At 37.1% G+C, this 22,983-nt stretch overlaps 1 protein-coding gene across 1 annotated transcript in view; it reads right to left on the reverse strand.

The window, feature by feature from the left end:
* Positions 1 to 22,983, reverse strand: part of SLC25A21 (solute carrier family 25 member 21) — a 230,537-nt gene that overhangs the window by 18,880 nt on the left and 188,674 nt on the right. The window contains exons 4-5 of the mRNA XM_079307683.1: positions 6,902 to 6,968; positions 571 to 630 (exon numbers count right to left, since the gene is read on the reverse strand). Of these exons, the coding sequence (XP_079163809.1) occupies positions 571 to 630; positions 6,902 to 6,968 (127 nt within the window). The remainder of the gene's footprint in view (positions 1 to 570; positions 631 to 6,901; positions 6,969 to 22,983) is intronic.

The raw sequence follows: 22,983 nt of genomic DNA on the forward strand, positions 1-22,983 counted from the left end.
GCTCTTTCCACTTGCTAGAGAACAAGCATCAGTCTCTCTATATACACCTAAGGATGAGAACTGCTGAAAAATGCCAGATAAAATAGGAGAGACTGCAAGCAGCTATAAGGCCAGTGGAATAAGGAAGAAGAAGAGGAGGAGGAAGAGGAAGACAAAACTTGCTTGAACCTAGTTAATAGAATTCCATGACCATTCACTCACTACAATTAAAGGGAGAATGGAAATTATATACTTTAAAAAAGTATTTCAAAAATTTAGAAAATTTTTGACTCTTTGAAATTACCAAAACCTTTATAGCACAGTCTTAAAAAGATCAGTGTTGTTTCCTAAAGTTGTGATGTCATCATTATGAAAAATAGATATTTACTATGCTTTACATTCTTACATGATTTATAAACATAATTTAGATAAATGTTTATCAATGTTTTCAAGGGACAAATGTGTTTTGAAAAACTCTGGATTGAGCTGGACCCTTTAATTTTGGGCTTCTTCTGTGTGAGGAAGCAGATGAGACAGACTGTTCAGCAGACACATGTACATCAGAACATGAGGCTCTGTATCCATACATACCAGTCCTGGTGGCAATGACACATATCCCAGCAGCTTCTTGTATTGTTCAAAGGTAAAAAACTGTGAATAGAAGGTCGATTGAAATTGAATTGAAAAAAATTATTAGTTACTTATGCCAATTAGCAAAAAGCAGACTACAATGGAGTTTCACTACCTCATATCCTGAGCAGCTGCATGCAGTTCTGCAAAATAAATATAAGCCACTTTTATTTCACACTCTCTGTAGCAGTGTTAGATGTGCAAGAGTAGACAATCAGGCTTCAGAACTGATTGTATTAGTGTGTCATACATAATAGCAGCATAAGTGCAATTCAAGTAATGCTTTATCTAAGAGTTAGCTTATGTCATAGAGGACATATTTTAAATTTATAAAATTTTCCTCTGGCATTAACTTTCATATACTAGTTCAAATGTAGTAGCAGATATATCAATTTTCCCAAGAAATCACCCTCACATCCTTAATGTCATGTCCTGCAATCACTTTTGCATTTCTCAAACAAAAAGTCTGCTTCTTATTAGAGAGATATAATTGTGGATTTTGAAGATTGAAGGTCTGTCATTTTTATAATCTTCTACTGTCAACAGGCACATTTCTTTTTCTGTTCTCTCTTTACAAATAAATCTTTCAGTCAATTGTCTGCTTTCAAACAGTGGCTCTTCGAAGTTCTGAGCATCTGCAATTCCTTGGAGGATGCCTTGAAAGCTGTACTCTTGGGTGTTTGAATTTCAAGAAAGAAATAAGAGCAGCTCCACCTGCACCAACATGGTGAAAGGCAAATGAAATGCAAATGGCTCACTTTGCAACCTACCATTTCTTGACACACCAACCCATTAATTTTCTGTGAATTCTTATAAGAATCAAAGCATAATAAATGAATGGATTTCTTCCTCCAAGAAGGTTTAGAATAACTCTGACTGCACTGAAGTCAGTAGGAAGCTTCCTGCTGGCATATGGAAACAGACTTTCACTGCCTAGCTCTTGTCTGTGGACATGAAGTCTAAGATGCATGGTCAAGATATACTCTAAAGAAAGAGTATATGTGACATTTCACAAATCATTGAGAAGATGCCCGCTGAAATAATCAAACAATCTATGCCACTATTTAAAAAACAACAACTCAGGCTACATCATATTCAAAAACGGGCTACCAGGACCATTAAGGAGAACTTAGAGTTTAAAAATAATCTCTATATAATAAATAAGAAAGAAGACTTCAGGAGAACAAATGCTTTCCTTCTTTAGTTTGCAAAAGAGATGTTGCAAGTGAATGAAAAATGAGGAAGCTATGTAACATAAAGAAATTAGGTGTAAAAGCAAAATTAAAGTAGAATGTGGCTGGAGATCTGATGAAGCTTTCCTGCAACTAAAAGAGTAGAGTCCTGAACAGTCTTCCAATAAGAACAATGCAGGGGGAAATCTTTATGACTTGTAGGGGAGAGCTTGATAGGTTTATGAAGGAGATCATAGAACAAACCCCACAGTGTCTTAAATTTATAATCTGCAAACATGTTGCTGAAGCCACTGAAAAAGCAGTCCAGTTGCTATCACATGAGGCAGATCTGAGTGCAGTGAAAATGATCTAGCATGAGGAAGGCAGAACTTGTGGGCTAAAAAGAGCAGATACCTGAATTCTGGGTAAAACCAAAATACTGGAGGTGTTATTCCACATAATTTTCACACATGGAACAACACAAGGCCCCCAACCACAGCTCACTATGAGTCCTCACTTGTGAGTCCTGTAATCTGCCTAAGAAATATTCATGTCTTTGCATGCAAAATAAAGTGGCTTTTACACAGTATGGCTGGTATGATGGGAATGAAGAAGGAAAACCTGCCACAGTTCCACCAAGACTGCATCAGTGCAGGTTCATATCTCCTAGTACAAGAGCTGTCACATCCCAGTCTGGCAAAAATAAATAGCCAGAACTTTAAACTTTTCTGTCTGCCTGCCAAGGTTGACCTGTAGCATTCAGAGCAAGCTGGTTCAAACAAAGGTGGGACCCTTGGGAAGTCTGTGAATTTTGTGAGCACAGGGGAGGCTACAATCCCTCCACACAGCATCTGCCCACTCATGAGACAATCAGTTTCACCACGAGAGGAAGGCAATGAGCAACGAGGGCAATGGGGATGTGGGAATCAAAAGAAACATAAGGCAATAGAGTTTTCAAGACAAGACAGAAAGACTGTATGGCCTGTGCTGACTCAGCCAAAGAAGACAAACTCTGTCCCCCACGGTTCAGTACTACAGACCTATCAGAACAAAACAGCTATTCCACAAACCACGTGTGCAGCAACATAAATAACAAGCACCACGTTTTCATTTGAACTTGTTTAGAACCTTTTCCTATGGCAAAGTCAATAAAATTTTTCAATCAAGACCTGCTTCAAATGAAAAGTCACTGGAATCATACCAAAACCATCAGAGAATTGGGTGTTAATGTGTTAATAATGCCACTGTTTTAAAGCAAGAGGGAATATGTATTCATAATGCAAAACTGGGTTGTTAAATTCTGAAACTGATGGGCTGATACTCAGGTCACTGGATGGATATTTTTTTATACCCTCAGTTGGGATTATTATATCATTTTGCAGAAAAGGTTCTAGAACTGGGGCCCAGATTTTAACTACCCTCCAAAGAGTGTACAGACTGAACACTAATCTTGAAAGCATCTTGCAAATATGTTTAAAATTTTTTCATTGGCCTTGAAAATACCAAAAAATATAGAAGTGTTACTCAAACTCTAGCTCTATCTTTTTGGACAGTTGAAGGTACAATAGAGGTAAAAGTCTGGCAAAGTGGGAGGGTAAGCTGCTTCACTAAACTAAATTAATTTCTTATTGTGATAAAATTTGCTTTATTCTCTCTCCAGCATCTTTCTAGTCATTGTTACCCTGTTAACCTTTAATGGAATTTCTGGTATTCCTTAATGTTTTCCATAGTGCTACAGATCTGTAAAATAGTTGTAATAAAGGAAGAATTACATTACCTAGCAATTTTTTTGGTCTTTAAAATGTTACCTTAAAAATCAATAGCTTCCTTGAGTCATAAATAAAATAACTACTTAATAGTAACTATGCTTTAAATAATTTTTAAAAGAAAAAAAAACCAGTAGTAATAAAGTTTAATATAAATGTTGCTGGGTGTACTAGAGTGTCTAACATACATACAATTTTGCAAAAAAAGAGATTTCATATTGTATCATATGACTTTATATAAAGTATATAAAGTCCACCCAAAATGTTTTTAAAAACACAGCATAATTTGTCTTTTCCTCTACAGTTGTATTAAGTTAATAGCTTTATGCAAAAAAATATTCTCAGAATAAACGTATTTAAAACATGCTTTTGTGTATATAATAACCAATACTGTCCATCTGGCAAAGATACACTTTAATTGAAGTTACACAGAAAATAACCAAAGTACTTACCAGATGTCTCAATAACTCTAAGATAAAAATATATGCTTGAAACAAGATGTCTGGGAACACATGAGCAATATAAATTTGCCCCAAAAGTTCATCTGTTAACCATTGTATTGGCATCATCATTTCTTTCCTCCAAGTTCAATCTAACAGAAAGTTATAAACTTTGACTTTTCATCTTCCAGAAATACCAGCTTTCTTTTTAGAAGGGAAATAAAAAGAGAGAAAAAAAGAAATAGCAAGACAGGCATGAGAACACAGTTGACCAAAAATGAAGCTGTATCTTCAACACTTAACTTTTTAAAGTTATTAAAGTAACTTCATTTTAATAGCTTTATTTTTACTTGCAAAAATGCATACCAGATAAATACAATGATCCAGTAGCACAAGAACATTTCTTCTTAGTACAAAATCTCCCTTGTCTATTCTCTACACACTTTTATGATACTGTAACTAGAATCTTTCAAAAAAAAGTTCATTACAAAAATAAAAAAAAAACCTATTGCAACCTAGAGAATTCCTCCTTACTTTTTGTGCTTCCTCAAATCTCAGAATCATTGGCCTGAATGTAGTTTCCCTCTAAATCTCACCAGACATTTAGGCAATGGAGAAGGGACAGCTTGAGGCTGGTTTAGATGAGGAATACTATTAGAAGAATAAAGGTTGGAGAGTGGGCCAAAGGAAACAACACAGAAAACTTTTCTTTTGGGGTCATAGACAAACAAGGTTAGTGGAAATTTGAGAAAGGCTGGATTCTCTTCAGGTCAAAATTCCACTTTGGATGTTAAAAATTGTACTGGCATATGACATATCACACTGACTTGTTTCATTATACAGGTTCTTACAAGGACATTATTGCTCAGCCCTGTTCTGGCACTGAATTCTTCTAATGCAGAATACAGCTGATGTCTCAAGGTAAGTTAAAGTCATCCTGATGTCCTTGGACAAGCAGTAAATTTAAAGGAATAGTATAAATAATAATAGAATTCAACTATTTAAATAAAGTCCTCACATGTTTGCAGAAAATTCAGCTCTCACATAAATGTTCAAGAACTAGGTAGAAAGCATCCCACTAAGAGAGGAAAAGTAAGACATTAAAGGAGCTGTGAGCTTATGATGTACAAGAGTTTGGGAGAATTGAGTCTGCTTAGCCTGGAAACAAGAAAGCTAAAGGGGATTTAAGTTCCGTCTTCCACCATCCAAAGTTTACACAGAAGAGTGTCAGACTTTCTCAGAGCCTGAAAACAGAAGAGTGAGAAGCAGCACACAAAGGTTGCAAGAGGAGGATTTGGACTGGATTTAAGGCAAAATTCTTCACAGTAAAACAGTTAAGGACTGGAGGAGGAGGACAGAGAGGCTGCAGTCCCCATCCTTTAAGATTTCAGAGCACACCTAGACAAAGAATATGAACAACCTGGTCTAACCATGAAGTCAACTCCGCTTCGACCACAGATCCCTCCCAACTTAACATCTTTTTATGACTTTATAATTATATGGAATATCATGGGGTTTGCACCAATCTAATCAATTTGAGTAAAGGAAAGTGATTTAAAATTTATGAATGACTCAAATTGGTAGGAGAAATCAAACTTGGGTTATTATTTTTAACTAAATACATGCTGGAATCTAAAAAGCACAGTCAGATTTACTTTATCCTGTTTCAAATGAAATTAAATTGAGACACAGAGGAAACATCATAATATGAAGAAAATTAATTGTTAGGAATCTTCTAAATATCATCCATCTATTCTTCAGTGCCACTTTGCCATTAAATAGGATTTTAGTTTTCCTGGTTTTATTAAATAATTTTGAGATAAGTGACATATGTCACTTGCATCTAAAATGCCAGTGCAAACAAGAAGATGACATTACCAGAACTCCTTTAGGATTCTGTTACAAGGTCACATCCTGTCACTTTATACAAATATTATTCCTCTGTAAAGGAATTGGAATGTGAATGATTAATTGCAGACTAAGGACCAGAATCATATGCAGCCTTTTTAGATAGAAACAACAAAAAGAAAGAAAGGAAAATCAAGACATTCTGTATAATAACTGCCTTTAGACACATTTGGTGCAACTATGGAAACTTCAAAGTTCTGAAGTAGAAGACTAAGAAACATTTGCTCTTAACACAATGGCTGCTTTGATAGATTTAGAACTTTAGGATGATATGCTTAATAATTAGGTTTTAATTAAAAAGGTTGAATGGATCAACTAAAAAAATTGATGTACTGAAGTATTTTGGTTAAGAATGTTATTAAAATCCTGTTTTACAAATCAAAATAAAGGATAATACAAGAACATCAGATCAGCATTTGACAGAAAACATACTTTTATAGGCTAGCATCTATAACTGTAAGAGAGCTGGAGTAAAATGTTTTGCACAATAAGGAGTTGTATCCATTATGATCTTCAATCTCTTTAAAAAGTTATTGGAGCACAGGAAAACTGGGCTGCACTTCAAACCTACTAAATAAGTACTTATTAGTGGCTTCTTTAATGGCTTCTTGTGTTAATTTATTAAGCTGTTAGTTGTTTTGCAAGTTGCTAGGCATTTTCAGTAAAACAAAATATTTAAACCAGAGGCAATTATGAGGTTAAAATATAACTTAAACTATTTTATTAATTCTGACAATATAAAATAATTGCAAATTTTTTTTTCAGTAACATTTGATACACGGGTCAAAATTAGCTTAACATTTACGAGCCTTATCCTACATTTCTTAATCAAGGACAGTTTTTATTGTGCTATCAACAGGAAACTTTCTTCCTAGTAAAAATCAGAGGATTAATATGCCAAATAAGTTTAAGATTCTAATCTCAGTCAGTGGGGGAGAAATAAAATGTTTTACAGCTGCCACTGTCCCTACTTATATTTTTAGGGGAGGAAGCATGGGGTTTTTACCTTCACAGCCCTTTTAGGTGTCTCAGCCAAGACAGGAGGAAGTATTCCTTTGTAGAAGCCAAGTAATCTATCAAAGAAAAAAAAAAATTGTATGGATAAACAACATAGCAATACCATACTGCCAATTCTATTTTCACTTTCGAGTAAAGCAACTAGCCTTTCAGCATTTCCAGGCATACAGACAAATAATGATACTCTCTGCTTACTTGCTAAACAACCAATTATATCATGTGCTGGTGAGATGATATATGGAAATCAGCAATGAATATGAAAAATTGAATAATTTTGTTTCTGAAATACAAGAAATTGTATTTAAAAGCTGAGGAATAATATGAGAAATAATATTTCATTGTTTTAATTTGCGTGGAACAGCAATGTTTATATTAGAAACTGAAGTCACAAAATCACAAAATACAGGTTTGGAAAAAAACTATGACTTCAGCAAGTTGCTTGCTCATCTTCAGATGCTAGGTCATCTTTTAAAGCTTAGTTTTAAACATGACTCAAAATGTTATGAAGTTTATTTCTATTAGCAACTTAGTTTTAACTCAAGTTACCTATTCAGAGATCTGTGACAGATCACATGCATTCAATATTGGAAAAAAAATTTGGGCAGCACCTTGTCACTGTATGTGTGGATTTATAAATATATATATATGATATATATACACACCTTCCTCCATGCCAGCACACATGGCATTCGCAGGCAGCCTGAGCTCTGCTCACAGGCCGGTGTAGATACCTAATGCTGGGTCTTGGGAATGCTTAAAATGTCAAGCAGATCTCAAAATCCCCACGTGGGGTAGAAATAGATACAGTCCTTGTCTGCTAGGTCTGCACACTAACCTGGACAGCACATGGTGAGAGCTCAGAAAGGGATCTAGTGGAATCACCAAGAAGAATCATAGAACTATCAAGGTTGGAAGAGACTTTCAAGATGACCCAGTGGAGCCATTAACCCAGCATTATCCCTGGTACCCCTAAACCACATCACCCAGTGCCAGACCCAGATGCCCCTTGACCAACTCCAGGGTGGTGATTTCGCCATCTTTCTGGGCAAACTATTCTAATGTCTGACCACCCTAATAGTGACAAAAGTTTTCAATATCTAATTTGCATCATCCTTGTCTTAGCTTATAATGGTTATAAGTTAACTTGTTAGCCAACAGGAGCATATCCTACAATTTATTCATCTTGAGAATGTACACACATTCATTCAGGATTGTAAGAGGATTCTGTCTACACACACACACAAAATACTTAAAACAAAGCATTTGTATTTTTTAAAATGTTGAAGGGTGGTGATGTTGGAATGTGATGATTCACCTTTTTAAAGCAATCTATTATTTGGAATATTTTTACAGAGTATGTAAGAGACATGACATCAATAGATACTCCTATAGTTCAGCTCTACATGTCAAAAGAAAACAATGAAATTCATATTGCCCACATGAATTTAAAATGCTATACCATTTTCCCCAGCCTTCTTCAAATGCTTCATTGGAGTTCTCTGCTTGAGCTTCTCCAATATAAATAAAATAATTTAGACCTTGTAAGATGCTCTGGATTTGGCATATTGCTTACTCTTACTCTGAAGAAAGCAATGCATGAACTCCAATCCATGACAAAAGGACACTTTGAGCATTTAATACAATGATGGTTTCATGACAAAATACTGAAAGGTAGGAGACTAAGGAATCCAGTTGTCATCAGATGTTTAAATTTCCCCAAGGTCTTACTTTCCAAAAATAAATGTACATTTATGTATCTATTAATATAGATATGGATATACCTATAGATACCTATAGATAAAGATATAACAATATAAATATACTGGATTGGTACAACCATAAAATCATAGAAACATAGAAGGGTTTGTTTGGAAGTGACCTGAAAAAATCATGTACTTACAACCTTCCTGCCATAAGCAGGGAATCTTTCACTAGACCAGGTTACTCTGAGCACCATCCAGCCTGCTCTTGGTCTTTATTCTTAGTCCTGGGCACATTTAGTCTTTAATGGTTCATACATATTCAGAGCATATTGCTGATTCAGCAAGCAATTGAAATGTCAAATAACTTCAAGAAGGTGATTATATTTTAGTGTGAGTTGAGACTGAAACTGATGTCCAAGTAGGATCAGCTATAAGAACACAGATCCTTGTAAACACTTTCTTCCTTTCTTCCTCAGTCTAAACCCCTGCAAGCATATCTACAAGGCATCCTGCTTGCAATTTCTACTACTCCACGTGATTGGAATTGGAAAATTAATGTCCTCCACTGCTTTACTCACTGGTGTAGCTATCACTACAAAAAGCAACAGTCTTGGTCCAGATTTTTTCATTATTAAGAGATCCATAAACAGAGAAATATGCAGTGTAGAGCAACGAATCAGTTTTAAAAACACACAGCAGCACTACCAAGCCTTACAAAATACAACAGGCTCCTTTTCCAGGTTGCCTTTTTGTACATTCAAAATGCATGCAGCTATAGGATATATAAATCTTGCTACATTTCCACAGTCTCTGAGGATCTCAGAGAAAACTTCTCAGAGAGTATGTGAAGAGGAAGGATATACTAGGAATTTGAGCAATACAGTTGTCATCTTAGCAATCTTGCAAGGCAGGTAGTAGCTTCTAAAGAACAATCCAGGATTATACCACAAGTCAATGTTGAAATACCAGTGATTCATGCCACCATTAGGCCAGGCAGTGAATTATTTGAAAGTTCTAAAGAAACAGGAACTGGAAATATGAAAAGCAATTATTCATTGCTTCTGAATCATAGAAAGCTTGAGGATGCAAGGGACCTCTTGAGATCATCTGACCCATCCTTTTGCTCAAAGGTCACTCCATCTGTGGTCTAACCAGTGCTGAGTAGGGGGGAAGGAAGCAAACACCTTCCTTGACCTGCTGGCAGCTAAAGCAGCCTGCTAAAGCAGCCCAGGATATCAGCAGTCTCTTTGCTTGCAGGCCATGTTGCTAGCTCATTGTCCAGCTTGGTGTCCATGAGGGTCTACAGGTCCTGTGCTGCAAATCTGCTTTCCAGCTGACTGGCCAAAATATAATACTCGTGTGTGGCATTTTTCTTCCTCACACACAGGACTTCACCCTTCCCCTTGTTGTACTTCACCAGGTTCCTGTCAGACCATTTCTCCTGCATGTCAAAGTCCACCCAGCTGGCAGTAAACCCCTTTAGTATACCAGCCCCTCCCACACATTTGTATCATCAGTAAACTTCCTTCCTCTGTGGAAGTAAATCTCTTCATGAAAAACAGACAAGAAGGAGTTAAGGTCTATTCCTATGGAACACATTAAGTTAAGAAATCTAAAAACACATGAAACTTTGAGGATATACATCCATATATGCAATATGTAATTCAGTAAACATGGTAAGAACTAGCTCAGTATTTAATTATGAGCTGTGGTTTAGGTTTTTTTTCCCTTCCTGATTTGAAATAGAAACAGAAAAAAGGTTAGTAAGCACAGCCAGTGAGATGAAAGGGATAAACGAAAGGAGGAAGTAGAAGACAATCCCATCCCATCACTGCCTATTGTCAACTGACTAATTCTTTGCATAAAGTGTAGTTCCTTTAGAACCTCCTGTGCCTGAGGTGGAGGACAAGCAGCAGCCCCCAACTTTTGCAAATAACATTTTACAAATTGTACCCATTAAAGAGAGTTATTTCAATCTTTGCAGAATGAACCATTTACTTAATTAAAAAAAATTGTCATGATAGTAACAAAAACTCGAATGATTTTGCCAGTCAAAAAGTACATACATACACAATGATCTTATACTTTTCTTGGCCAATTGGGTCAGCCTGTTTGCTCATAGAGTAAGAAATTTTTCAAAGTCATCTAATGAAAAGTGATGACATTTCACATTTGAGAGATATTATCACCTGGACTCAAGCCTTCCTTCAAAAAACTGGTGTTCAGAAAAATTATGAAACAGCAGCAACAGCAATCACTGCAGGGTCTGATAGAAGAAAGAGGAGATGACATCATATCCCTAGCTAGAGACACTGGAAAGAACAAATAAATTTCTAACAGAAACACAGCTACATCTTATTTTGTTTCAGCATTAAGGGTCTAAATGAACATCACCATTCAATTGTATTCTGGGCAAGAGCCCAAACTCATCTTTGCAGCAGTTGATTTTGAAACATTACAGTCAATCACATCTTCTCAATTTGTTCTTGCAGGCTTTCCCTATCCTTCTGGTTTCCATTTCTTGTTTGGAAGCCTTGAGTCATTCACCCTGGCAAGATGACCAACCTAAATCAGTTATTTTCTCTGAATTATACTGAAATTGTGATCTTGCTTAGCTTGTTGTTTTCTTCCTCTGCCTTTCACATAATTTTCCCTTTAAGGATCTAATAAAGCTGATTGAAGGCATAAGCACAATATTCCCTTTCTTCTGTTGCTGTCAAACCCAAGGCATTTATCCACATTGTTTTATAATTGAAACAAAAAACCTCTAAGGTCCAATTCTGCTTTCATTACCTCTGCATTATCCCAAGTATAAATAAAAGACCTGGCTTTCATGACCACATCAGTTACATGAAACAAATACACAACTTTCAGATTTTACAAAACGTTTTATTTAAACAAAGGGAAAGAATTTGGAAGACATGATTGGTAAAAAGGTGGGTGTTGTTCAAAAAGAGGAGGAAAATATGTCTAAATATAATTAAATTTGCTTAAAATTTCATTTATATCAGGAAAAAGGTAACTTTCAATTTCAAGTTATGTAGCATGTTGTGAATTTATTACTAACAAAAAATAAATAATTGGACACAGGGCAATATTACTTTAATGTAAATATAGTGTGAAGTGATCTTTGATATTGAAAAGATTTTAAATTCTCAGAAGTTTCAGAAAAAACAAGCAAGTGCTTAGTGAAGGTAGGCACAAATTAATACCTACCACTGAGAAGAAGGGATTTATATTTAGCCATATATTTTGAGAGCTGCAAGCCCCAGGGAAGGCTGAGTGTCATTCTGGGACAACTGGAACAGAGTTGGGCATACTTGAAAAGATGTTAAAGGTTGGACATGTTCACAGAAAATCAGGCTTGGACCCTCTTGCTGTCCAAAAAGCATTTTTTTTTTCTTGTGAAGTATGTTATGCATATTACCCTACTGAAAATGTTAAATACACATCTCTGTAGGAACCCCATATAAACCTACCAATGACACAGTTAGCTAAACTGGCTTCGGAATTTCTATTATGCAGCTATATTTATTTATTTATTTATTTATCTGTCTGCTATACAGATGTCTGCCATTTTAGACACTGGCACTAAATGCTGGGTCCTTACTTTTACAGCATATTTCATTGTTTTTTTACAAAGCTTTTATTGCAACACCAGGGAATTAAGGAAAAACATAAATATATTTTGCAGCAAGTAGAACAGAATTACACTTTACCCTGTGCCTGTAGTAATACTGTTACACTACATGCTAAAAGAAGATCAAGCCTCCAGCTACAGGAATACTAGAAGCAGACCAATTAATGAAAGAATCTGTCAAATAAGTTAGGACAACACACTGTATGAAAAGTGACTGGTTAAAGAGAAAGAGGCTGTCGGTGAAAGCTATTAAGATACTTCAGGAAAGTACTAACAGTGGAGAAGCTGGCTCAGAAGCAATCAGACTGGCCAAGAAATGGATTAATAATCAGCATCAATCCCCCTCACTTATTCAAAATGACAGTCATCACTGTATTTACTGCATGTGGGTCAGATTATGAAGTTATTATGATCCATCATCCATGTGACTGTTATTCTTACTGAGAAATGAGTCTTTCTTCCATGAGTTTTAATCACCTCTCAATCTCTTGGTCAAAACCCTTGCTAATTTTTTGGCTTTCCACACTGCACTCTGAATTTTTATGAGTTACAGGACGCACCTAAATATAAATCCCTCAAGAAACTGAAAGATGAAACCTTTTGCTTCCTTGCTTGTGTCTGTGGCAGTAAAAAGTGAGAGTTAAAAAAGAATATTTGTTAAAATTTCTTTCTATTTGAATGATGGTCTTTTATGCTTTTAAACTTTTATATACTATTTACGTATTTCCCACATGCTTTCTGTGTTTTGCTATACGCAAGCATCTAAGAAAAAACAATCTAGGAAGGTGAAGGTGTAGCCTCACATTGTAACACACAACACAGACTCAACAGCTTCTCATCTGTGGAAAAAGGGACTTTTCCTGGATTTTTGTCCCCAAGGATAATTATAAATCAGTTATTTAAGTGATACACTGTTACTGTGTACTGCTTGTCTAATAGATTAATGTGAACTAAATTACATTGGATTTTTTAAAATGTAGGTAGGCACACACCTCTGCCTTACTCTGCAGGTGCTGAGGGCCTGTGAATCTGGGCTGGCATTGCTTCCAGGGAATAATGGGGCTGCCTGGGAGCTGGCAGCCAGTGAGGTAGGACCTTGCCAGCTGCAGCACCCCATGCAGCAGCTCCCATGCAGCAGCACCCCTGCAGCACCCCTGCAGCAGCACCCCTGCAGCAGTACCCCTGCAGCAGCACCCCTGCAGTACCCCTGCAGCAGCACCCCTGCAGCAGCTCCCATGCAGCAGCTCCCATGCAGCAGCTCCCCTGCAGCAGCACCCCTGCAGCAGCACCCCTGCAGCAGCACCCCTGCAGCCAGCCTGGCTTCTCCCTCTGCCCCTGCCCTCCAAACACTTTCCTTCTGGTCTGGCCCCAGCACCAGTGAAGGAAATACCAGTTTGGCCCATGCTTCTGAGAAGCCTTAAGCTGGTCTGTTTGATGTATTTCCTGTTGAAATCAGTGCAAATGGCAGTGTTATTATCACTGGCAGCTGGTTTAGGCTCTTACAAAATTACCTGCATGTAATCACTAGCTGGGCTGTAGAATGGGTCTGCATGTCTCATTTCTTACAACTGACAGCATTTCTTCCCCCAAAGACTTTCCCTCTAGCTGCCCCTTTGTTTGCAAGAGGAACAAGCTACAGACATGCCAAAACAGCTTTGCCTAGAGCTTCTGAAACAGAAAAAATCTTCACTGCATTTTGGATTGTCAAGATTGGCAGAATGTTTCATTTGTTCAGAAGGAGTTTTAGTTGTTCAAACACTAGAAGAGAATTTATGGGTTTTTTTCCCCTTTTGCCAACAGTACTGCCATAACTGGTACGACAGGAAGCAGTCACTGTTTTAAAGTAGCTCCACACCTATGTCTATTGAAGCTAAAGAATGCAAGAAAATGATTTTTAGTCTTGATACCAGAGGAAAAAAATAGATGTTTTGGGAGATGTCCTTAGAAATTTGTATCTGACAATAAAAAAATGAAAATCACGGAGAGGATAATTAGATATGCTTTCTGGAAAAGACTGACAGCATTTCTCTGTGCTAAAATGATGTGTGAGTCATTAAATTAAAAGTCATGAGATGAGCAAAAATTCTGTGCTTGCCTTGGGAATGTCTTCTACTTAAATTGGTTGTGACTTCATAAAAATACAACATTAAGTTGTTTTAATTCCATCAGAAAAAATGTGACTCAGGAAGGAAATTTTTGATTGCAAGTTAATGTTAGCCTTCATTGGAATAAGTTATACTCTTCAATATCCACATGTATAATCCCTAGGGAGTTACATGACGCCATGTATTCTTTCCCATCTGCTAGTTAAATATGAGATTCAAGAGGCTTTTAGTGTCATTATACAGATTAGTGACTCCCCCAGAGGAATCTAGGTTCATGATACAGTGAATAACTCACAATGAGATTCTGAAGACTAACATTCAGAGATCATTTTGTGTTTGTATGAGTTTTGCACCTGCAATTATTTGTGCTTGTAATTTAGGTTACTTAGATGTTTTTAACTTACAGATGCAATCAGTGATGCAGATACTTAAACTGAACTGAACTGCAAGCAACCATAACTGCAGGTGCAAAATTTTGTCTGCAATTATTTGAATTCATAAACACATCCATCTCCTGAAGTCTAAAGTAAAACTAGCCAGTAGTGGCTTTATATATTATATTTAACAAACAAAAAAATCATGCATAATTTCCCCAATTTTCAAAAAAGCTCCTGACCACACTTAGCATTAAAAAAAATAGGGCATCATTGAATAAATACAAAGATGAACTAAACAACTTGGTTTCATCTTTTAACACCCTGACCTTTTCCTTAGCTCCTTAATAATCTAGCAGGAAAATAAGGAAAGATCCCTGATTTTGCAACAGCAACACCGGTGATAGCTGCACCAGTAGAGAGCAAAGGTGCTAAATGCCCTGAGATCAACATGTGCAGAATTTATAACACCACTGAGGCAGTGAACAGCACCATGAACATGACACATACTGGCACTTGAATTTCCACCTGGCAGGCAGTTGTGGCATCTAGACATACCATGGGGGTGGAAGGCATTATTACACAGATGTGTGAGGAAGCCTCTATGAATGGCAACACCTGCCTAAAGACAGACAATACCTGTGTTTGTCATCAAATATGAGTGTTCTGATTTGAAAGGTATCAGAAAAGTTTTAAGTACTTGGGAGCAAGAAAACAATTCTTTGAAAAGCACAAATTTCCTACAGATACAGCTACTGTCCCTAGGTACAGAGGCAGTGTCACAGATCTTTTCCTTCACCTTTGCAGGACCATTGTGCAGTGTGATACAGTGTGGGCAGAGGTGTGAAACCCAGCTCCAGCCCCTTGTTCCACACAGCTCATCCCAGCCCAGGTTACTCTGCCTAAGAAAACTCTGCAATATGAAGATCTGCATTACACACTGACAGTCACGGATGCATGAGTAGGATACCTCCTACTCCTCATGCACTAAAACATCCTAAAAATACCATATGGATTAATACACTTTCCTCAGTGTTACTCTCATCTAAGAACAAAAATAGTTAACAGTTAATACAAACTTAGTTTCTTTTTTAAAAATCACAATATATTTTAAGCATTAAACGTCCCTTTTCAGGCAAGATGCAGCAGTGTTTTCAAACAGATTCTACCTTCAGTATTATGATAGTCCCACACTGTGATGACATTTTGCTTGTCCTTCTTGCACAATTTGAAACATAAAGCACTATGATGTCATGTGATTGCTTTGTAAGGTGACTAACGTTGACTCAGAGTTTCTCTAAGAGAAAACGGACCAGGAATGTAAGGTTAAATGACTAAGAAATTAACAAGATTTACCAATGATTTACCAAAGGATTTAAAAAAAAATTGACTGTTAAACTATTAGAAACAGATTTTTCAAGGATTTGCACCAGGGATATACCTGTATGATGAAAATCCTACTACAAGACTGTGATGCAGGGATGTGTAAATAATTTTGGAGACCAAATCAACAGGCAAGGCAGATGTTTGAAGAATAGTGTAGAAGTTGCCATCCTAAATATAATTAATTTCTAATTTTCCTAATTGTTATTATTATTGCTTTTTATTTTTCAGTGATCTACTCTCATTTTATGTAGTCTTGTCTTACCTGCCAACAGTGTCCTCATCTGCACAGACATCTGTAAGGAAACCTGACAGGTTTTTTTCTTAAAAATAATGGAGTCTGTTTCTTGGTGATGTGGCAGTTTGTACTGGATTATTTATTTTTTAAAAAAGCTTGCAATGTGTTCTTTGAGCAGCAGACCTGCCTCAGCAGGTTTAACCTGAACATCTCTTTTGAAATGTTTTCTTTTTCTCAATATACTCTTCTGATCCAGCACTCTTCACAACTTGAATTCTTCTGCAGAAAAGAAATTTTGCCACTTGGACATTGAATAAACAAAATAAATGAACCCTCCCTCCTAAGTTACTTTTAAAAGCATAAGAGTATTTTACCTTGAAAAAATGAACAAATCGTTTCATATAGCAATTAAAGTAAATACAACACATGCTATTTTGCAGTTTACAGAGTGATTTCTTTTTGTTTCAAAACTTTCAGCATTTCATGACTTAAAATAAAAGTACCTTTATCACCATCAACGTGTCAAAAAGAAAGTAATTTTTGATCAAATTTGCTTTCCTTGTAGATCTCTAATTTTGTCTGAGTTTCCATAAGAGAATCTTTTTTTCCTTTGTAACTCACAAACACGCCACGAGGCTTGCTTGGTGTGCTGGATCTAGAATTCAGACAGATTAGTCAGGGATTGCCATTACACCTCTACAGCAGCATGGTTTGCCATCACCTCCCATCTGAGTGTAACTGCAATTTGCAGCCACGCTACTTCCCTCTCCACCATCATCAGAAAGCATTACAAAGTTGACATAAATAACACTAGACACGACTCAATGATTGCCTGGTATTCTACAGAGCTGATGTAGAGAAATGTGAAAACTTTACCTATGGACAGTACAGCCAGCAAGGACATGAGAACACATCTATGTTTTCTTAACTGGGGTAACAGGCTGCTTCCTTGCAAACAGCTGTAGGAGACAAGAAAGTCTGTGCTACAAGCAGTTTTGCAAAATGAGGGTGGGCAGAGAGCTCCAAGAGCAATGATTTGGGTTGTAATTGTAGCAGGTCTTGAAGGAACACGTGGAAAAGTCGTTTGGAGTGCTGGGCATCCACAGGCAAGGCTCCAAATAAAAAAGCATCCAACTTGATCAGCATTGATACACAACACAGTAGGTTCTTTTATGGGTTCTGTTTTGCTATAAGGCAAAAATGCTGAAAATTCCATGTGTGTCAGTGAGCTTTTAATAAAATGTGTGTCTATAGTTCAAGAAGAATTACACAGTTAATTATTTTGTACTGAAACTACGTAAAAATGGCAACACAGCAAAAAACCCTGCAAAACTCAGCAGTGCTGTTAACGGCCTTGAGTTCTCCTTTTGGATTACAAAAATTCAGACAAGGATATCACCTGAAGCTAGCTGAAGATCAACTAAAATCTTCATAAATAAAAAAATGGAGAACTCATAAATTGATAAGCAGCAGTATTTCTGAAAAGTGTAGTTTATCTTATCTTTTATTCTGTCATTATGCACTGGTTGGTTTATGATGAGTTTTTCCTCCAGGGAAGAACATACATTTTAGTAAACAAATTTTTGCCCTTTTTCTTGTGATAGTGAGTAACAGCTATGGACAGATCTCCAGTGATTCACCTCTTACTGAAGACAGAGTAGGCTCTTTATTTTAATGGCATTTATACCACATCTTTTGCAAACACGTTTTAAGAGACTTTGCAGTACATAATTACCCCTTTGCTTTCAAAGACTATACATTCCTTAATTTTTTCTCTTAGCATCCAAGATCTTTTTGCACCTGTGGTTCACCCTTTACATTCCTCTGCTTCTTTTATCTATGAAGGCTGTAACCCCAGTTCCAAGTTGAAAATCTTGTTACCATTTGTTTTCCAAAGATAGAGCAGGGTAGTGCTATATTCAGGTTTTAAGCAAAACCAGTGAATCTAACTTATGAATACTGATATATGTCTATTATCCTGTACAGATCTACCCCACTAACAAACACAACCATCATTTCATGAATTCCACATTTTGATTCAGGGTTTGTAACAGAAATTATTTTTTGGTTTAGAGACCTTAGAGACCTTAGAAACCACAGAGCAGTGCTTCATAATGTAATGAACACTTGTAGAAGTACATTTACCACATATACAGGGACAGACTGAGGCAGTGCATGGAGCCCTGGTACTGCAGCTCGAGTCTGCTACCATTTGAGCTAAAGCAGAACTACATTAGCTGGCACTAACAGCAGTTCATTTATCCTGGCTGCAGGCAAGCTGTTGTAAGGCAGCAGCATAGCACACACACGGCCACAATCACTTTTCAAGCAAAATGAGTAGAGAAAGGAGCTAAGGAGAACAATACAACCTTGTATTAAATTTAATGTATATACCTGTCTAATTAACCTGTCTAATTAATTAATTTTTCAATGTTATTTAAGCTGCTGGGAATGCAGCTTTCCTACGAGACATTATATTCAAGTGGCACTATATCACAGCAAGTCAAGCATATAGAATCATCTTAGAGATGACAGATAATAAAGTAGTACTTTAGATTTTCAGCTTATTCACTCTGTATTTGTTTGTGATGATGTGGTAAAAAAATGCTTTGGATCTCATTTTTAACCATTTTACTGGACATCTGGTGTTTGCTTCTTAAAGTTTCACTATTACCAGGGTCACTGTAATTCTATAGCACATCTGGGCCAAATTCCCTGGCAGTTTTTAGTGAATTCTGTGGCAGTGGAAACATCTGTTACTGTGCACAGTTCCACACACAGAGAATTGTGAGGAGCTGCAAAATTTTCTTGGACGTTTTGCATTTTGGTGTCCAGGAAATTACCCACTGGTAACGGATGATCTTTTAGTTGGTTGCACTTTTTTTTAATCTTCTGGGGGATATGTCCAAATCAAGTAAAACCACATAGATTCTAATCACTAGCATTTTATTTTCATCAGTTATTAAAGAAAACAGTGGTGCCTCAGTCTTCATGTTTTCAGAAGTGCACACTGCCTTTGGAAACATTTTCTTGGAAGTGGGTGAACTGATGCAATGTGAAACTGGCCTAGTCACCAAAAATGTTGAGAACTGCAAACAAAGCCTATCCTGAAGAGTTGAAGAGAAGTTTAGCAAAAATTTGTCGTGCAAAAAAGGACCAGGCCCAGTATAGCATTAATTCTTATCTTTTGAGGTAAAAATAAAGATTTAAAAAGTGGAGCAGTATCATATATCTGCCATTTGTGCACAACCAGCTTTCGTATTAAATAAAAATCTTTAATAATTTTGTTATAGTATAATCTTAAGTTTCAGTTATTCTTTTTTAAAAGATATAATAAAAGTACTACTTGTTACAGTGAAAGGCTCGTGAGAATGAATGTTCTGGAAGAAATAGTTTCTTACTCCCTAGATCCTGAAGTACTTGTGCCAACTGGTTAGGATAAAATCAGTATGTTACAATTACCTGGACTTGATCCAAAATTTTGCTTGCAGAACAACAAAAAACCCCAACCAACCAACCAACAAAAGAAATCCTAATGCCAGGTTTCTTTCCAGTAGTGTAACACATCACTGATTATATCACCAGAAAAGTAAACTCTATTTGCTCTGTTACTTGCTGAGTGACTGAACAGTTCATGTTATATGTGCTTGGACTGGCAGAGTAAAGTATCACCTACATATCAGCCTAATTCCTAATCTGAATTAAAAATGAAAAGAAGGAAGGAGGGAGGAGGGAGGAAGGAGGAAGGAGGAAGGGAGGAAGGGAAGGAAGGGAAGGGAGGAAGAGGAAGGGAGGAAGGGGGAAGGAAGGAGGAAGGAAGGAAGGAAGGAAAGGAAGGAAGGAAGGAAGGAAGGAAGGAAGGAAGAGGAAGGAAGAAGAAGGAAGGAGGAGGAAGGAAGGAAGGAAGAAGAAGGAAGGAAGGAAGGAAGGAAAGGAAGGAAGGAAGGAAGGAAGGAAGAAGGAAGGAAGGAAAGGAAGGAAGGAAGGAAGGAAGGAAGGAAGGAAGGAAGGAAGAAGGAAGGAAGGAAGGAAGGAAGGAAGGAAGGAAGGAAGGAAGGGAAGAAGGAAGGAAGGAAGGAAGGAGGAAGGAAGGAAGGAAGGAAGGAGGGAAGGAGGAAGGAAGGAAGGAAGGGAGGAAGGAAGGGAAAGAGGGAAGGAGGGAAGGAGGGAAGGAGGGAAGGAGGGAAGGAGGGAAGGAGGGAAGAAAAAGGGAAGGAGGGAAGGAGGGAAGGAGGAGGAGGGAAGGAGGGAAGGAAAGGAAGGAGGAGAATAAGGAGAAGGAAGGAAGGAAGGAAGAAGAAAGAAGGAAGGAAAGGAAGAAGGAAAGGAAGGCAGGAAGGAAGGAAGGAAGGAAGGAAGGAAGGAAGGAAGGAAGGAAGGAAGGAAGGAAGGAAGGAAGGAAGGAAGGAAGGAAGGTGTGGGGAGATGGCAGAACAAGAGCAGAAGAAGCTAAAATGTTATACTTGTGATGGATGTGTAACAAGCCTTTATGGTTTGTAGTTCTTTTAAGGGTGACTGAAGGTATGCTCAAGAGGGATAAAGCCCCCTTTCACTCTGCTGTATTTGTTCTCACACAGATTAAACACAACACTGGTCTTGAAGACAGGGAATATGAGTAGCAGTCTAGGTGGAATGCAGAGAAGAGCCAGAAAGAGCCAGAGACGATGCCTGGAACAGGAAATTCATGATATACCCTACCAGACTGAGGCAGAAATTCCTCCCTTCCCCTAAATTGTAAATAGGTAAGACTCCGAGCCTCCAACAATAAACCAATTCCCCCTTCCCCAAATGGATTTCCTTTTTATGTCAAAAGACTAATCCATGCTATCACATCTTCATCTGTATCCAATCATGCTTAAATGGAAGGAAAAACCCCTCTCTATCATGCTTCTAGTCAATTGTGCATTAAGAAAAAATAATCCCTCTTGATCCCTGACAGTGACTTGCTGAAGCTCTGAAGCATGATGTAAGTACAGTCATTACTCTAATGCAGACGTCCAAGTGTTATGGTGGGTTCAGGGCAGTGCAAGATTTCCTGTTCTCAAAGCTTAATACACAACAGGGGATGAGTTAGAGACTAGACTGCAAACTCAGAAGGGACTCCTTAGGATGCACCATTCACTTACACAAGTTTTCACCTAGAAACTACATTAAATAATGTACTTAAAGTAAAGACTTAAGTAATGGCCCTGCAGCAGAAGTTCTCCAGATGATTGTTGAAGAGGTTTTCTGCATTCAGAGAAAGTTGTGTTTGAATCCTGCACTTGCTTATCAACAGATTCCAGGTACTGACTGCGGTGAGCAAAGCTGAAAATCCATGAGCTTCCAGGTGCCAGAAAACCTTTTCTATGTGTGAAAAATATATCTATCCAAGTAACTTTTAAATATGCTCATTCACAACCAGAAAAACTTTGCACCTCAGTTTTTATGACACAAGATTTATCTTCCTTCTGGTATAATTTCTGTGGACCTCTCTTCATATTTCCTCAATATTTTCTTTAACATGTTGATTTAATTCAGTATTTTATCAGTCGTGTTACCAAAGTTATATGGACAGGCAAAATTCTGTACCTCCTTACTATGTCTTGGTTGTGTATGCTTTAGGATTGCATGATCCTTGCCATGGTACAGTTCTATGAGCTCATTTACATAACTACCTTGAACAATTTTTTTACCTAAGACAATGTTGTCTTCATTGTTGATATAGTAAGTATTCTGGTATTCCCTCGATTTATTCTGTATTTGGCCATATGAGACTGCCTTTAGTTGCACAGTGACCATGAAATTGGGTGTAATTCTAAAACAATAATCTGTTCTCACTTACTGCCCCACCAGTTTCTGTGTCTATTCAAACAATTACTAACTTCATTAAATGTTCGCAGCGAATAAAACACAATACTAACTCTAAAGGGATAAGCCTGGGATAAATTATACATTTAATTCTAGAGATAATGACTGCTTTGAAGTATTCCCAAACCAAGCTTGAGAAAAACAGAGACTTTAACTGATAATATTTCGGTATGCATATTTAAAGTGTGTGAAAGTATTAGTTTCACTTCAGGGATATTATGAATTCTTTCATCTGCCTGGCAGACAGAAAATTCACCCTATTGCCAGAAAAGTCACCCCACAAAGACAACTGGGTCATGATTCCACAAATCCAATTTAGCTCATTTGAAGCTCCATTCGGTGTATTGGTTTGCTGAGTGAGACAGACATTTTAAAGAAATTATTTATATAATCAGTATTGAATATTATAGCACTAAAACCATAAAAGGTGAAACTCTTTTATCTGCTTTAGGTTATCTAGGTAAATTATTTTGTAGGTGTTGTAAATAATGCCAACAATGATGGGAGAATGTTTGTACTCGTAAAGGACAATTATAATTTATTGCATATCTCAAGAGATTATATGATAACTATTTTCTTTTCATTCAATAGTAACATGTACCACTTTTCTTCCTTACGTGAAAAAGGACTTCCTAGTTGTGATGACAGAAAATGGCTCAGGAAAATATTAAAGAGCTGTATCACATGGCCAGCTAGTTTTCAATTTAGCAATTGTGCAGGTAGTGAAAGTGGCTTGTGGAATTAAAGTCAAAGTTCTACAGTCTTACTGATAAAAGAC

The sequence above is a fragment of the Erithacus rubecula genome, assembly GCF_903797595.1.
Source record: "Erithacus rubecula genome assembly, chromosome: 6".
Classification (NCBI taxonomy): domain Eukaryota; kingdom Metazoa; phylum Chordata; class Aves; order Passeriformes; family Muscicapidae; genus Erithacus; species Erithacus rubecula.